This window comes from Archocentrus centrarchus, unplaced genomic scaffold, assembly GCF_007364275.1.
Source record: "Archocentrus centrarchus isolate MPI-CPG fArcCen1 unplaced genomic scaffold, fArcCen1 scaffold_32_ctg1, whole genome shotgun sequence".
NCBI lineage: Eukaryota > Metazoa > Chordata > Actinopteri > Cichliformes > Cichlidae > Archocentrus > Archocentrus centrarchus.
Genome location: NW_022060260.1, coordinates 3141167 through 3158956, shown reverse-complemented (window position 1 = coordinate 3158956; position 17790 = coordinate 3141167). Strand labels below are relative to the sequence as shown.

The following is a 17790-nucleotide window of genomic DNA, read 5'->3' as shown; positions in this document are numbered from 1 at the left end:
AAACCATGTGTAAACAGATGGCTTAACGAATTTAGAGTCTTGGATACATCGCTAAAAATTGCAAATGACAAGAAAGCCCGTAAATTAGTGGCTCTGTGCAAGTTATTGCACAGAGCCACTAATTTACGGGCTCTGTAAATTAGTGGCTAAAATTAGTGGCTGTAAATTAGATGACCCCAATTTTAAATTAAATTGGGGTCATCTTAAAATAGATCATTTTAAGATGACCCCAATTTAATTTAACTTATTTGCCTTCTCTTGAGGTTTAGTTCATGACTTGTCTTTTTTTTTCTTTTTTTTGTTAATTTTCTTATAATTTATGCTTATCGTTTTTTTGTTTTTTTCTTCTTATGCTCACCTTTTTGCATATTGATTTTATGAATCGTTATTGTTACTGCCTTGTTTGTTTGTACTTATGTGCATAAATTAAAAAAAAAAAAAAAAAAAAAAAAAAGAGAACGGAAATGTTTCTGGGGACACAATAAGGTGACGGAACAGCTACGGAACGGACAGGACCAAAACACGGGAAGCACTGAGGCTGGCTGAGAAGCAGCGACGGAGGCCCCGGTGTTGTGTTGTGTGGGGGTGCAGACGCAGGTAACGAGTGTTTCTGTTTATTCAGCCTGTGGGTACGTGTCTGCTGTTAGCCGCTCCCCGCAGCTGTGCCGTCATCTTATTGTCTCCCCACAAACGTTTTCGTCGTGTTTCGTGGTCTTTTGCAGCATTTCTGTCTTTGTGGCTCTGAGCTGCTGCGGCTCGGCACCACCCGCCCGGGCTGTGGAGCAGGTCTCTGTTAGGGCTCGTGAATTGCCGACACGGTTGTGGCAGTCAGGTAAAGCCCCCTCCCCTGCAGTCAGGTATAAGTCGCAGAGGAAAGCGTGTTTCATGTGAATAAAGCGCAGCGTGTCCTTCGCCGCTCACAGCCCGGAGCGTTAGCATGCTAGCTGCATTTAACGGCTGTAAGTGACCTTTACATTAATGATGTCGAGTCATTTCGAGCCAGGAACAAAGCTCCGGTCACCGGCAGAAGCTGCGGTCAGTGTTTGCTGAAGTAGATTTTTCATTTAGTGGTTAAAAACTCACTGACATTAAAAATGAGATCAACAGGTAGCAGAAACTGCAACAAACACTATCACAGCTCTGTAACGAAATCTGAAGGGCCAAAAACGACTGATTGATCATAATGTAGGTACAGTAACACAGATTCATACTAATAAAACAGCCATTTTCTTCTTCATATATATATATATATATATATATATATATATATATATATATATATATATATATATATATATTAGTGATTTCTGCAGCCTTCTGAGACAGATTTGTTTAAATAGACATTTTTAATATCAATGACAGTTTTTACCTTGATTAAAAAACAAATATATAAAAGTCACTTTGCCAAAAACTGAGTGCAGCTTCTACCTTGTGATAGAAATGCTGTTTCTCACTCATAATGACCTGATATCATTCATGAGAGATATGTTTGACACGTTTCACAGATTATAGGTCAACAAGTCATTTACAGCCATTTAAATACAATCATTTTATGGCAAATACCGGAAATCACTTGGCACAACACCGGCAGCACACAAAATGACAACCATGAAACGAGAGCGAGTCAGCTGTGTTTAAGGGCCGCATTTCCTCTGCTGCATACTGTCCGACCAACTTCTTCAGCCCCTCCCCCCCACTTATTGGTTTGTACCAAAGTCCAGCTTTTGTTGTTTGGGTGCTGGGGGGCCTCCTGCATTAGCTGCAGCTTCGCACCACCTGGTGGGACTCTGTAAGTGTGACTGTGCCGTGCTGTGACTCCAGATGTTTCTCCAAATCTGACGTAGTGTTTTTGAAGCAAGATAGCACTTTGTCGCCAGCAGAGAGTGCACAACTAACCTTGATGTTGTCATCTTTAGCTGACACAAACTCACAATAGTTCCTGTATTTCAGATAGAAAAAACACGCGTCTCTCTGCTCCCTCCATTGTTTACGTTTGTGTGTCTGTGTGCTATTATTGTCCTCATGATGAAAACGAGACTTAATTGTCGCATCAGCTAGACGTCACTGCCCGAGACACAAGAAGAAAGCAAAAATATATCTTTGTACTGAGGAAAATGACAGAAATGTTAACGCACAGTGACTTGGATAAGTTACTTTAATCTGATTACTGGACTGCAAATAGTAACGCGTTGTTAGATTACTCAGTACTGAAAAAAAGCGGTCAGATTAGAGTAACGTGTTACTAAGTAATGCGTTACTGATATCACTGTTCATCAGTCCTGCTGACTGCAGTCTGTGTACCCATACAGGCAAAGACATTGCACATCAAAAACACCAGCGCCTCAGGCCTCTTACCTGATGGGGGCGCAACAGTTTGCTGCTTTATAAAACTCTTACTGTTTGAATGGCAGAGAATCTGATAAATGGACCGATTCTTATCCAGCACTTCCTGCTCTGCATGAGCACTCAGGGCCCTTATACATCTGTGAAACTGTGGCGTGCTATAAAAAGCTTTCAGTGTCTCACTGATTTCTTTCAAACATTCACACTCTGATGAACACATCGGGAGCAACTCAGGCTTCAGTTTCCTGCACAAGGATACTTTGGCATGCAGACTGGAGCAACCAGGAATTGAACCACCAACCCTCCAATTAGTAGAGAACCTGCTTCCTCCTGAGCCGCAGCCACTCTAACTGCACATTAGTACATTTTGAAGTGTTTAACAGCACAGCTGCTGTCTTGTTGCTTCCTCTGTGTATTTCTGTAGAATTGTAGCACGTGTGGTTTGTGCAGGCTGTCCTATCATAATGAAAATAACTGGAGTCTTGTGTAGGTCAGACTGCAGTTTATAAAGCAGCCTGTGTTTCATAAACTGCAGGATAGGGCTGTTTCAGTTAGCTGCAGTAGAGCATCTGTCACCCAGCTGTACTGCACATTAAACTAAAGGTACAGTGAGATGTATAGATTGCACTGCTGTCGGGCATCACCTTGCAGCACGATGTAGTTTGAGAATACTGTTGAGAACTGACATTACAAATTAAGACTTAATTGAAGTATCCAGATTGTAGAAACACAGTACTCAGAGCAGTAACAGGCTTTTCTGCCATCAGTGATGATGTCAATAGTGTCAGAAATTACTAAATGGAGGCGTGAATGTGGGAGCCATTCGAACAATAACTGATATTCAACAATAAATTAAATTGCAGTTAAACTTGTGAGTTGATGTTGTAGTCATGGATGTGATAAAGATGACTTGAAACCAAATTATAGAATTTGTTCATAGAAATGGGCAAAAATCATAAAGGGGCCCACAACTCTGAGCGTGTGCACTAGCATTCGTCAGCGGTCAAGGTGCAGCGAGTCATCCATCATCAGTCACATACAACAGTCTTAACATTTTATAAAGCATCTGATTTGACTGATTATTTTTAAGAAAATTAAAGTTGGAACTTGATGTCTAATGAATCTCTGCTGTCTTGTCTTTGCTGAATTTCTTCTAGCAGGAACATTTCTTCACATCTCTTCAGTTTGTGGTTGTTTTAAAGGATTTTGTGTTCTTATTTTTAAATCTCACATGGCTCAGTGAGAAAGTGGTGGTGGAGTTGTGTACACAACCAGCGAGTCCGCAGCCCAGTAAACATAGCGTGGACACCAATCAGAAGGTTGGTAGTTTGATTTGCGGCTCCTCCAGTCTGCGTGCCAAAGTATCTCTGGTTAAAATACTGAACCCTGAGTTGTGTGTGCGCATTAGATTTAAAAAGTACTTGTATGAATGTGTGTGTAGAAAGCACTTTGAGTGCTCACTTGAGTAGAAGAACGCTGTGTAAATACCAGTCCGTTTACCAGCACTCGTAGCCTTCACCCTTAAGCCCCTCAGCCTTGTGTGTGAAGACTGAGCTGGTAACAATAAGCTGAAAAGCAAGTGCCAGTTTTTGGTTTTGCAGAGTCTCAGATGGGCAAAAGTTGTTTACAGCACACACGGCTCTGACCTGGTCCTCTCTCCCTTGTCAGGTTCTTGATGTAGCCAAGTGGAGAGCGTTGGTGTGAAGATGTGTGATCAGAGACCTGTCAGTAAGCACAGTCATATGATGAACAGTGATGATGTGGACGAGCTGTCAGACAGCGACAACTCTGAGCCTGAAGAACAACCCAGCAGAGCTCCCTTTGACCCAGACCTGGACCACGATGATGATGATGACAGTGATGGTGATGAGTTGTGTGCAACAGTGCCTGTTAACACAGTTCCGAGTTCATTCAGTCTGAGCGGAGGGAGCTCAGCCTTCTCAGACCGCAGCCACAGCATCTTTGACTGCCTGGACAGTATTGACCGGCAGACTTTGTCCTCACTAAATCAGAACCCTGTTACAGACAAACCCCCGCTTTACACTCAAAAGACAAACCATCCTCCATCCATCTGTCCCACACCACCAAAGAAGAGAGGAGTCCCAGACTACTTGGTGCATCCTGAGCGATGGACACATTACAGTCTGGAGGATGTGAGTGAGACCAGTGATCAGGACAACAGCAGGGTGGCCCATCAGTTCCTGGCCAGTCTGGCACAAGAGGCAAAAGCTGATTCCCCCTGTGACATCCAGCAGAAGGTGATGTTCTCCAGACCCAAGCGACTGCCGAAGGAACAAGCTGCTGAACAGCTGTCTCCTGTGAGAACAAAGAGGATGCATCTGAGTCACCTAGTGGAGGAGGATGAGGGTGAAGAGGCAGAAGGACGGAAATCTAAAGAAAGTCTCGAAAAGACTGAGAAAGGCCAAAAAGACGAAGAGGAAGCCGTGAGTGGAGCTGTGATTCAAGGAGACGAAATGAAGGCAGAAGAATCCGGCCCCAACTTTACCTCCTTCAGGAATATGAAGGCTAAAAACTACAGGAAGCGCTCAAGACGTGAGGACAACTGACTACAGCACAACTCCTCTTTACCATCAGCAGGGCTCATCTCAACGTCACGTTGTCCAGCCACACACATGAACTGAAACCTGCTTACACTGAGCCCACTGTAGTGGCTTCACCCACACGCACGCGTTCTGTTTCACCTGAAAGCCAACCCAGCAGGGACATCCCAGAGTCCTTTTAGCAGCACTTCACTGCTGCTTTCCACTGTTTGTTATGGAGTTTTTAGTTCTGCTTGTATTTTGTATTCTGGAATAATCTGTCTTCAATCAATTATTGATCACAGACTTCAAATCATTTTTGGGCTGTATATTATAAAAAATGCATAATTGAAAGTGAAACATTCAATTATGCATTTAGTAATAATGAATACTACCATTGTATTAAAAAACTTTTGAAATCAATACCAGTACACAGATGTGTAACCAGCTGTTAATTCAAATTCAGGCCTTATTTTTGCAGTAAGTGCCAGTTTGAAAAGTCTGCTTTTAACTGAGTTTTTCTCAGTTTATAAACAAATTCATGTAAAAAAAACAAAACAAAAAAACATCACAACTGCAACCAGAGATGCAAAAATGTTTGCATGAGTCTGTTTTCACCCATTTGCATTGTTTCATGCGACTGCCCTTCTTTTGGAATGAAATTAAACGAAGTCTTCTGATCACATTTCTGATTTCATATGACGTCAAACATGTTTCTTTGGTAAGTCAGGTTCTAAGAAGCAACTCCTGTCACTCCTCATTTTTTTCTTTCAGTCAGTAACAACAGCAGGTATACACACCTGTCAGCCACAACATTAAAAACTGCTTGCCTAACATTGTGTTGGCACTCCTCTTGCAGCTGAAACGGCTCCTGGCTTTTCTGAGTAAGCTCAGTGTCACAGATCTCAGTAGTTGATAGGTGGGGCTCTCAGGAATCAGACTTGTTTTTTCTGCGCTCCCTGTAGACTCCAGGTTGGACTGAGATCTGAGCAATTTGAAGGTCGAGTTAATGCCTTGCATTCTGTCATGATCCTAAACTGTTACTGACATAATGTTGAGGGATTCTGCTCCCCTGACAGGGTGGATGTGGGCTGCAGGTGGTTCTGATATCCACATGGATGCTAGGACACCGTAGAACTTTGCTAGCTTGATTTCTTCTCATACTACAGAGTGCTTACATATCTTCTCCCAGTTAACAATCTGCAGTCACGGTGTCCCCATGATGGAAAAGAAAAAAAAATCATGACCATGTGACCAGGCCACCTTCCTCCATTGCTCTATAGTCCAGTTCTGACACATCAGGAACAGTGTTCAGCCTGCTTTAAAGAGGGCTCAAAATATACAAAGTGTTCACTTCATTATTCACACTTGTACCAGTCAAAGCCGTCCAGTACGAGTTGTCTTAAAGTCTTCCTCTGTGAAGCCTGTCATGTTCACTTTTTCTTGTGCTAATATAATTCTATAATCTTCCTAGTTTTCTAACCACCAGATTGATGTGTATGTTAGAAATGGGTTTGTCTGAGATGTTGCATTGCTCTCAGTTTAGCTGTGCCTAATAACACAGCTGCTGTTTGCATTGTGATAGTTCTTTTCAGCATATTGCCTCTCGGTGTTGTCCCAGTGTGAAAGGGCTGCATCAAACGTGAGCCCGCCTTGCAATGTGAACGAGGAGCAGTGAGATCAGTGAGTGACTACACTCACATTTAAAATGCTTTCATTTTGATCACAGCCGCACACGTCTGAGTTTCAGCGACTGCACCTTGCACAGCTGTAGTGTGTCCACAGACAGCTGGCAGCAGGTCCAGGCAACATGTTACTGTTCTGTTGCATATTTCACTGTTTAACAGTCTGTTCGCATACAGAGTGCGTTTGCATATCAGTGACACTGTAATGGTACTGCATTTAAACTGCTGGCTTGATAACTGAAGTTTTGCATGGCAGCTTTAGGGGAACACAGCTTCTTTATCTTCTGTAAATTAGAAATGTGCTGCTGAATATGAAAATGGCAGAGGCCTGTCACCGTGTGCTGCTGTCTGGTGAGAAGGATAAAAACAGTCTGCCTGCTGGTTGCTGTCATGGTTACAGACTCCTGATGAGGTTGATTTTAAAATGAGACCTGCTGCTTTCTAATAACTCAATGTTTCCAAGAAGCAGCCCGGCTGGCTGAATAAAACTCATGGTGCTCCTGATCTGAACTATGACTGATATGTAAACAAACCAGTTCCAGGTTTCACTCCTCTGAGGCTCCATCAAACAGGCCAGCTTCTCAGTTAGCAGTGTCCTAAACACGCTGAGACATTTTCTAATTGAAACAACCATTCACTATTTCATTTGATTTTGATTCAGTGACTCATTCTTTGCACTGAAAACCATCTTCTGAAAAAAACACAAATGCAGCTTGTCATGTGCCGAGGAAACAGACATCAGGAAGCCTTCGTGTTGTTTGAAATCCTCAGATATATACATGAACATTTTTAGTGGATTACACAGCAGTGGGGAATAAGTTTTATTACAGTAGAAGTCTTTCTGAAAGTGCTGTAACTAAGTTTAAGGATCTAATTCCTTCATTATTATGCTCTTCAGTGCCAACACAGTGCAGAGCAGCTACCTAAACTCTGCTCCCAGTGAGGTCGATTATCTCCTCAATAGTTTTACATCCTCACTGCGTACGACTTTGGATACTGTGGCTCCTCTGAAAAGGAAAGCTTCAAATCAGAAGTGCCTGACTCCGTGGTATAATTCACAAACGCACAGCTTAAAGCAGATAACCCGAAAGCTGGAGAGGGAATGGCGTCTCACTAAATTAGAAGATGCTCATTTAGCCTGGAAAAAGAGTTTGTTGCTCTATAAAAAAAGCCCTCCATAAAGCTAGGACATCTTACTATTCATAAGAACTACTTTCTTGAATTTGTGCAATATTTCTAAAATTAGAAACATCCTTTCTCAGAGTGATGCTGAAAAGCTAATTCATGCATTTATTACTTCTAGGCTGGACTATTGTAATTGATTATTATCAGGCTGTCCTAAAAGCTCCCTGAAAAGCCTTCAGCTGATCCAAAATGCTGCAGCTAGAGTACTGACAGGGACTAGAAAGAGAGAGCAGATTTCTCCCATATTGGCTTCTCTTCATCGGCTCCCTGTTAAATCTAGAATAGAATTTAAAATCCTTCTTCTTACATATACGGCCTGGTGTCTGTGTAGGTTCTCAGTCATGCAGGTCATAGTGGTCTCTGGGGCTGAAAGACCTCCAGGGAGCTACGCCCACTGGGGTTTAAATACCTGGGTCTCTCCACTTTTTGGTTTGAGAACTGAAGAAGCCTTTTGGATGAGAAGTGAAACGTCTTCAAGAAACAAAAAAGTCCAGTCACCCTTTTTTCAAGCTCCATACAAGGTCTTAAATAATCAGGCCCCATCTTATCTCAAAGACCTCATAGTCCCATATCACCCCAACAGAGCACTTCTCTCTCAGACTGCTGGCTTACTTGTGGTTCCTAGGATACTTAAGAGTAGAATGGGAGGCAGAGCCTTCAGCTTTCAGGCCCCTCTTCTGTGGAACCAGCTCCCAGCTTGGATTCAGGAGACAGACACCCTCTCTATTTTTAAGATTAGGCTTAAAACTTTCCTTTATGATCAAGCTTATAGTTAGGGCTGGATCAGGTGACCCTGAACCCTCCCTTAGTTATGCTGCTATAGGCCTAGGCTGCTGGGGGGGTTCCCACAATAGACTGTTTCTTTTCATTCACCGTATTTACTTTGTTTATACTCCACTCTGCATTCAATCATTAATTGATATTAATCTCTGGCTCTCTGCCACAGCATGTCTTTTCTCTCCCCTCAGCCCCCCCCCCCCAGCAGATGACCCCCCCTCCCTGAGCCTGGTTCTGATGGAGGTTTCTTCCTGTTAAAGGGAGTTTTTCCTTCCCACTGTCACCAAGTGCTGCTCATAGGGGGTCGTTTGGACTGTTGGGTTTTCTCTGTATTATTGTAGGGTCTTTACCCACAATACAAAGCGCCTTGCGGCGACTGTTTGTTGTGATTTGGCGCTATATAAATAAAATTGAATTGAATTGTTTGAAAACTTCTTTGCTGTCTTTTGATTTCAAGTTTTCTACAAGACTGCACAGTTTTTAGTTGGTTAAAAAGGAGGCAACATTGCAAAACATTTTTGAGTATACTCAACTAATGGACAGTTAAGTTGAACTAACTAAACATTTTAAGTTAAAAGTAAGTATCTCTCAACTAAAAATATACGCTGCTGTCACTATATGTTTTCAATTTAAATGAAGTTTCCAATTTGGTCAAATGTAGTAATTTCAATATATTTGACTTAAGTACATGAGTAGCTCTGAATAGCAATCTTAAGTTTGAAAAATGCAAAATAACACCATGACTGAACTTCCCAACTCAAGTTGAGTGAACTTCCCAGTTTAAGTTGACTGAACTCATTAGCCCTTAGTTGAGTAAACTCAAAAAACCTTTGCAGCTGGTTGCTTTACTTTTTTAAGTTGACTCAACTTTTCTTTTACAGTGTAGTTAGGGCTGGATCAGGTGACCCTGAACCCTCCCTTAGTTAAGCTGCTATAGGCCTAGGCTGCTTGGGGGTTCCCATAATGCAGTTTCATTTTATTCACCACAGAGTGAAACTCTGTTTATACTCCACTCTGTATATAATCATTAGTTATCATTAATATCTGTCTCTCTTCCACAGTGTGTCTTTTGTCCTGTCTCTCTCCCCTCAGCCCCAACAGCAAATGACTGCCCGAACCTGAGCCTGGTTCTCAGGCTCATACACTGGTACTCATATAGAGGGTCATTTTGGCTGTTGGATTTTCTCTGTAATTATTGTATGCTCTTTACCTTACACTATAAAGCGCCTTGAGGTGATGTTGTGATTTGGTGCTATATAAATAAAACTGAGCTAAATTTCAAAGTGAAGGAACCAAGTGAAAGCTGTAGGGTTTCTCTGAAGAATATTCTTAATGTCTCAGTAACTGATTGGTAATGTGGATTTAGAGTCAAGATATTAAAAGTAACAGAGTTTGTAGTGCTGTTATAGCTCACCTGATGATGCAGGTGCTCTACATGCCAAAAGCCACTGTAGGGATCTTGGTTCAAATCTGCCTTGTGCTGGTCCCTGTTATCCTGAAAAATAAGGCTCAAAATGCCAGTAAATGAATCATTTAAAAAAAACAGGTACTTTGAAAACAGAACTGAAACTGTTGGAATGTTTATGAAGCAACAAATGAAAGTGGGGCATTTTATATTTTGTCATTGTTCCGGTAACCGATTTAATTAGATGTAATTAGAATTAAGTTAGTTTCAGACTGGAGAACATGTGTGACCAGCTTAATCTGATGTGATGCGGAAGAGCGGAACACAATTTATGGCATTGAGCATGAATATTATAATTGGCAAATCTGTAGCACTGTGTCATATATCATTATTGAAAGACGCAAATATGATATGACATTGGTTTAAAAACAAACAGCTAAAGCAATAACAAGAGCAGCAGCCTATTTACATGTTGAGTTTGAATTGAAACGTATGACAGTGTGGTCTAATCTGACTGATGGTACCTCAGATTAACACCTCTGACTGCAAATACAGATCCGTGAGCGGGCGAAAGCCTCTGTTTTTCCAGGATTTGAACGGTCACGTTACTCATCCTTCCCACGGAACATGAACGCAACGTGAACCTGTCCGTCATTTTTGAAATGTGACGTCGCCCTACAGGTAAAACGGCACACCTGTACCTCCATACAGGCGAACGCGGAGCAGCGGGCAAAAATTTGCGGAAGTGAAGCGCGAGCAGTTTGGTTTAAAAGACTTTTGGCCGTCAGACATCCGCGTGATGCAGAAACGTTCATGAACTGACAGCTGGTGGATGGATGCAGTCTGAGTGACGGAACTTCATATCAGCTCTGGACCGACTTTCAGCATGTTCTTCAAGGCTGTCGAGGTAAACAGTTTTATTTTCATTCTCCAACACGCTTGAACTGCAGACGGTCAGTGTGGCGCCTTACAGCACGGAGGTTTTATTTGAAAATCAAGATGAAAATACTGATTTATTGTTGGCTTATTATTGGGACTCACATTATTTCAGTGACAACAATTCAAAAGTCTGAAAGTCAAAGACTTTAATTTCAAATTGAAAGTTTAGTTGTTGGTAGTTAACTTTAAAGTACTGTTTCTTAGTCTGATTCACGTATTTAGTGTAAAAAAAAAAAAAGCCAGGTCAGTCTCTACTGACTTGGCATTCAGTACCAGGCATGATTAAAAACACAGTAAATATTCATACTTGAGAAACAGAATATTTAGGGTTTAGATAGGAAGAAAGTATTAACAATAGCTGGTAAATAGTTTTCACTTTAGACTGATTGTGATGGGACAGCATGATTTGTACTTTTAGAGATTGCACAGCAGGACTGATGTTTAATGGTCAGGGTCACACCCACGCTAAAGGTTGTCACTGCTTTATCAGGCAGTAACTCTGTAAATGCTGTGAGGCAGTAAACACTTACAGGCTGCAGAGAAGAACAAAGCAGATGAAAGCAAGAGAAACCTGGGAGAGTATCAGGCAGGTCTGGGCCTGCAGGTGGCTGCAGATCTGTTAGAGAGGGACAGACACTGAAAGCTCACTGATGACACCAGTCTGATTATTAAACTTTATCATTACAAATGTGGGAATGGTCATTTGAAAGGCATCACTGACAACACGCTTACACTCATAAAAAACTGCACCTAATAAATGGGTGTTATTGCAGCTCTTACATTGTTGTTGTTTGATGCAAAAGTTACATCAGTAATGATGTTGGTTGGACCCTGGGCTCTCTTCAGGTGACTTATAGACAGAATGATTCAGTTATTCACTGACTTAATAAGATAAGATAAGATAAAACTTTAATAATCCCACGACAGGGAAATTTGTGCATTACAGCAGCTCAATACAGAGAAAAAATGAAAAGGATGAGTAAGAACAAATAACTAAACTAAAAACTAAAATTCAATAGAATAAAATAAAATAGCAAAAAACCTATACACATATACATAAGCACTATATACATAAATATATATATCAGTGTCAATACCCACATTTACATATACACACACGTCAAAACACTATATACAGATATCAAAATATTATATACATTTGTAGCCGGTAAGGTACACAGCATACACGGTATGCATTATATGGGTGAGTGTAATAAATAAAATGTATCTGACTGTATGGATAAAGTGATGGCAGTGGAGGTAAAGTGTCCAAGTGACTCAAGACATTATGATGTGTTATACAGTCTAACTACTGTTGGGATGAATGTGATAAAAGTGATTGTAATCGGCTGGTCAGTCAATGGGGAAAAAATAGTCAACAGCTGCAGCCCTAACTATACTAGGCTAACCTGCTGTGAATGCTGCACCTCTTTACAGTAAATACACACTGATCTCGTTAGTAGAAATGACTCTTTGTTTTCACCAGTAATTAAATGAACGAAATGAGAACAGAACAGAGTGTTAACAAGAAAACAGTTTAACATTAAGAAATGTGGGGTTGCAGCTGTTAAAGATGGTTTTTAGATTACTGTTAATTATGATGATGATGATTTAAATGATTTAGCGTTAACTGAAGTTTGTACCTGTTCACATGACGAGGTGCTGTTGGCAGCAAATGATCCATCACAAACATGGACAGGTGCAGAGCTGCACCTCAGCTTAGCTCGGAGAACACCGAGGCATTCCCAGGCCAGCTTAAAGATATGTCCCCAGCATGTCCTGGGTCTGCCCCGGTGTCTCCTCTCAGTAGGACATGCCTGGAACATCTCACCCAAGAGACACCAGAACCACCTTAACTGGCTCCCTCTGATGTGGAGGAGTAGCAGCTCTACTCCTAACCCTTCTTGAACAGCTGCAGTCTTCACCTTATCTCTGAGGGAGAGGCCACCCTTCAGAGGAAGCTTGTTTCTGCTGTTTGTATCCACAGTCTTGTTCTTTTGGTCACTACCCAAAGTTCGTGGCCATGGGTGACATAGATCAACCGGTAAATTGAGAGCTTTGCTTTTACGGTCCGCTTTTCTTCACCATGACGGACCGGTGCAACGTCCACATCACTGCAGCCGTAGCCCCCAAATCCTTCTGCCAATCTCCCGTCTTCACTCACATGAGACCCAGAGATAATTAAACGACTAAAACTGGGGCAGTGGGGCAGCAGTGGGGAGGTGGTTAGCACTGCTGCCTCACAGTTAGAATACCATCTGAAAGGTCTGGGTTCGATTCCACCTTGACGTGGGCATGTTCTCCCCGTGTCTGCGTGGGTTTCCTCCAGATACTCCGGTTTCCTCCCACAGTCCAAAGCCATGCACTTACTGGGGTTAGGCCACTCTAAATTGCTCATAGGTGTGAGTGTGGATGGTTGTCTGTCTTTCCGTGTTAGCCCTGTGACAGGCTGTTGACCTGTACCCTGCCTCTTGCCCTATGTTTGCTATGTTAGCTGCCCCCCCCCCCCCCGTGACCCTGAACAGGATAAGCGGAAGTGGATGGATGGAACTGGGTCAGTGACTCATCCCTTACTTGGAGTGGTCATTCCACCCTTTACCTTGGCCTCAGTCTTAGAAATGCTTAGTCTAATACCTGCTGCTTTACACTCAGCTGTGAACCACTCCACTGCGAGCTGTTGGTCACCACCTTATGAAGCCAACAGAACCACATCATCCACAAAAAGCAGAGATGAGATTCTGAGGCCAAAAAGGTGGAAGCCTTCGGCTACTTGGCTATGCATAGAAATTCTGTCCATAAAAATTATGAACAGAATTGGTGACAAAGCACAGGCCTGGCGGAGTCCAACACCCACTGGAAACAAATCCAACTTACTGTTGGCAATGTGGACAAGACACATCATACTCCTGCAGCACCCCACATGGGATGCCACGAGGGTTGTGGTGAAATGCCGCCTTCGAGTTCACAAAACACATTCAGACTGGATGGGCAAACTCCCACGCACACTCGAATATCCTCGAGAGGATGAAGAGCTGTTCCAGTGTTCTGTGACAAGGACAAAAACCGCATTATTCCCCCTAAATTCAAGGTTCAGCTAACAGATGGACTCTCCTTTCCAGCACCCTGGCATAGGCCTTCATGGTATATGCATGGCATAGACATCCTATAGTTGGAGCACACCTTCTGGTCCCCCTTCTTAAAGATGGCAACCACCACCCCAGCCTGCCAATCCAGTGGCACCGCCCCCGATCTCCACGTAATGTCGCTCACATGAGCGTTGAAGTAGGATGACAGAGTCACCAGATGGGCCACCCTCAAGGTCCCCACCCAGCAACTCCAAAAAGGCTGGGTACTCTGAGCTGTCATTCAGAGGATAAGTGCAAACAACAGTCAGGACCCGTTCCCTGTCTCTCGTCCACTGGTGAAAACTCCAGTGTACATTCAGAAAGTTGAAGGGGAAACAAAGATATCCACCCCAACCCGCCGCCTCTCACCAAGGGCAAATCCAGACTGGAACAGAGTTCAGCCCCTCTCCAGGAGACAGAGCTTGGGTCTTGCGTTGAGATGAGCCCAACTATATCTAGCTGGTATCTCTCATTTTCGCGCACTAGCTCAGGCTCCTTCTCCACCTGAGGGGTGAGGTTCCATGTCTCAGTTGCCGCCCTCCATAGCTGGGAATTAGTCCACCAGGGCTTCTTCCCTTTTCCACCACCCAAAACACGTCGCACCCAACAACTTGAATGCCTCCTGCAGGTGGTGAACCTACAGGAGAGTGGGCATATGTCTCCTATTCAGGGTGTACCTGGCTGGGCCGCATGGGCTAAGGCCTAGCTACTCTAGACACTCTACGTCGAGCACCCTCAACAGGCCTGGCTCCAGGGTGGGGCCCTGGTGACCCTATCGCAGGCAGAGTAAACTGTTCCCTGTATTGTCCTTCCATGGGGGGGTCTGAATCACTCTTCATCTGGCCCCTCACCCAGAACCAGTTTGCTTTGGGTGACCCTACCCATGTGAAATAGCCCCGGGGATCACTGGGACACACAAACCCCTCCTCCACAATAATGTGGTGAATTTGGAGGGGTTCAAAACAATGAAAATTTAATAAATAAAAATGTATATTTCAGGAACTGAATGTTATGGAAAGGAAAGCCAGCAAGAAAAGCTAGCTACTGCTCCCTGAAATAATGAACATGCTCATCAGTATTGCTTCCCCATTATGAAGTCATAAATAAAGTAAATTGTTTTCACCTGAAGTAATATGCTTGATTGGATATATTATTATTATTATTATAGCATGTGAGACAAGTTTAGCCACGTAAAATACCATGACCACATCAGGGGGTAAAACTTATCCTTGTTTTGTGTAGTGTGTGTGTGTGTGTGTGTGTGTGTGTGTGTGTGTTACTGGAAAAGATACACACACGTCACAAAGTTGTTCCAGGTGACCTTCATAAGCTGATTATTGCTTCATAGTGCAGTCCTTATGACCGACTGCAACAGTTAAACACAGAAGTGACAAATTGTGTATTTTATGAGTTTAACTCTCTTTCCAAAATGTGTATATGTAAGATGATATCATGTGGTTAAGTATATTGAGTAGTGCACTGACTGTGTCTCTGTGTTTGTGTGCAAGGAAAATATTGAGCTGAGCAACAGAGATGATGGCACTGAGCCTTTACTTCCTTCAATGGTAAGAATCTGCTATCAGTCTCTCTCCTCTCACCAGAACTTTTCCTACATTAACAAGATAACAGACAAATGTCACCTGTAACATGCAAACATAAAATATACAAACCTGTGTGACATCAGACATGGACATATTCAGATTTATCTTCTGCCCCTGTTCAGGATATCAAGAAAGGTTTGTCTATTATCTCACTTACATGCTATATCTTAGTTAAATGTTGACATTTCCTGGAGCTCTCGTGCATAGATTAGTAAGACATATAAATACACACAGCCAAAAAATGCATAAAATGAGTATGCCAAATGTATAAGTGACAACAGGTAAAATAGAAAAGCAACCAAAGCCTATAAACTTCAGTGCCTAAATCATCATCATCAGAAGTCATTGTCTCGGGTCAAAGAACAGAGGGAGTAATGTTCAATCAAAACATTTGCAGCCTCCAAATGATCAAGATCACTTTCAGCTCATTCACTGAGACCACCTCCTTAAATTTTAGATTATTTTGCAGTTGATTCATGGAGGAGGGAAGCTTCAAATTTGACAACTCTTTCCAAATTCAGCTCGAGCTTTTAAGACAGAAGGAAGGGATGAGTCTTGGGACCAGGGTTATATAGTTAACGAAAACGAACGAAATAACGAAAACTGAAATTGAAAAAACATTGTCGTTAACTGAAATAAATAAAAACTATAATTAAAAGGACAAAACGATAACTAATTAAAACTGAATTGTGAGTTTACAAAACTAACTAAAACTAACTGAAATTATCGATAAACTGACTTTCATTTACTATTTTTTTTTTTTTTTAAGCCTTGTGGATTGATATGAAATCATTTTTTCCGCTCTCCGAGTTTAAGCTGGGAGCGCCACAGGACAGCTGTGTGAGTGCGTGCGCTCACCGCGCTGGTCCGCAAAGTAATGGCTGCGGTCCCGTATGGAGGTTCTTTGAGTACAAGAGCACAGAGAGAATCGAAAGTCTTGTTGTGGATGATGAAAAATGTGCGGAACATTTGTCAGTCAGGAAAAACCAGCAACATCAAAGTCCAGCTGAGAAGCGCACAACAGAAACCGCTCTGATCCTACCAGGTAACCTGGCCTGGAGAAACGGGACTACTTGTCGGGTCCACGCAGCCCAGAAAGTTGTGACTAAACTGTTGCATCCTTGTGCGTTTCCGGCTACTTTATCAGTGAGAGAATAACAATCAGGAATAATAATCAAAGCGTCAATATAAGGACTCACAACTGTCAGCAAATTCCTGGTAGGAGACTGCTGAAACTATCAGGATGGACGTGAAGGAATGAAGAAAGTGGAAAAAACCCCCCCCAAAAAAAACAGGGACAAATATGTTTGCAGCCAAAAAACTGAGCACAAAGAGCGAGGACCAAAAAAGAAGTCCCAGACCGCGCCGCATATAAAACACCTGCACACGACCACAAGGTAATTAACACACACAATCCAGCTACACAAGCATAAATGTGGACATGAGGTCGACAACTTCTGTAGGTTGTGTACAGAGGCCGCAAAGACCCTGCAAGTCTAATCAGCGAGCATCTAACCAAGCTAGCTCCAAAACAGAAGCAGCATCAGGTGGTGAGAACATCAGGATGCAGCTGGATTTGAGCTTTGACTCCTTCAAAGAGTTTGTTTTTGTCAAACACCACATGTAGGTGTTGTTGTTAATCTACTGCACTGACGCTGAAGGTTATTGTGGAGTTTATTGTAGAATTTATTGAGTTTGGGAGTTCATGTTTTTCTTTGTTTCTCCCTGTTGATGTTCATGTGTGTCCTTAATATTACACACATTTAGCATGCAATGCTGCTGTCTGTGAACAGTTGGTTGTTGAATATATTTCTTTAAACGGTATCTTTTGTCAAGTTTTCATTACAAAATAGTCACTTTTGCGCCTTGAATCTTGCACCTGATCAGGTATGAAAATACTAAAACTAATATTGAAACTAACTGAAACTAAGCATGAAATCAAAAAATAAAAACTAATAAAAAGGAGAAAAACCACTCTGAAAACTAATTAAAACTAACTGAATTAGAGGAAAAAAAGTAAAAACTAACTAAAACTAAACTATAATGTAAAATCCAAAACTATTATAACCCTGCTTGGGACTGAAGACAGTAACTTTCCACACTTTTTTTTTTAATGAATGTTAATCAGTGAGTATGATGGGAGCAGTGCGTAAAATCTGCATTGTATAATCTGTATTGTTTGTGATGATG

At 42.2% G+C, this 17790-nt stretch overlaps 2 protein-coding genes across 3 annotated transcripts in view; both read left to right on the top strand.

The window, feature by feature from the left end:
* The first annotated feature begins 489 nt into the window (after nt 1-489).
* Nucleotides 490-5563, top strand: tssc4 (tumor suppressing subtransferable candidate 4). Of its 2 annotated transcripts, XM_030724194.1 has the most exons (3): nt 531-597; nt 3584-3662; nt 4012-5563. In XM_030724194.1, exon 3 carries the CDS (start codon nt 4050-4052, stop codon nt 4908-4910), a length of 861 nt encoding a protein of 286 aa, XP_030580054.1. In that variant the 5' UTR covers nt 531-597; nt 3584-3662; nt 4012-4049; the 3' UTR covers nt 4911-5563. The 2 variants fall into 2 exon arrangements, with proteins under 2 accessions (XP_030580053.1, XP_030580054.1); XM_030724193.1 differs by lacking the exon at nt 3584-3662 and having other exon boundaries at nt 490-597.
* Nucleotides 5564-10690: 5127 nt separating this feature from the next.
* Nucleotides 10691-17790, top strand: part of LOC115776452 (anoctamin-9) — a 29589-nt gene continuing 22489 nt past the window's right edge. The window contains exons 1-2 of the mRNA XM_030724166.1: nt 10691-10842; nt 15508-15564. Coding sequence (XP_030580026.1) covers nt 10822-10842; nt 15508-15564 — 78 coding nt within the window. The 5' untranslated portion in view covers nt 10691-10821. The remainder of the gene's footprint in view (nt 10843-15507; nt 15565-17790) is intronic.

Bases quoted from the DNA above. Each gene is read 5' to 3' on its own strand.
- tssc4 (XM_030724193.1), top strand. From the start codon at position 4,050: ATGTGTGATCAGAGACCTGTCAGTAAGCACAGTCATATGATGAACAGT.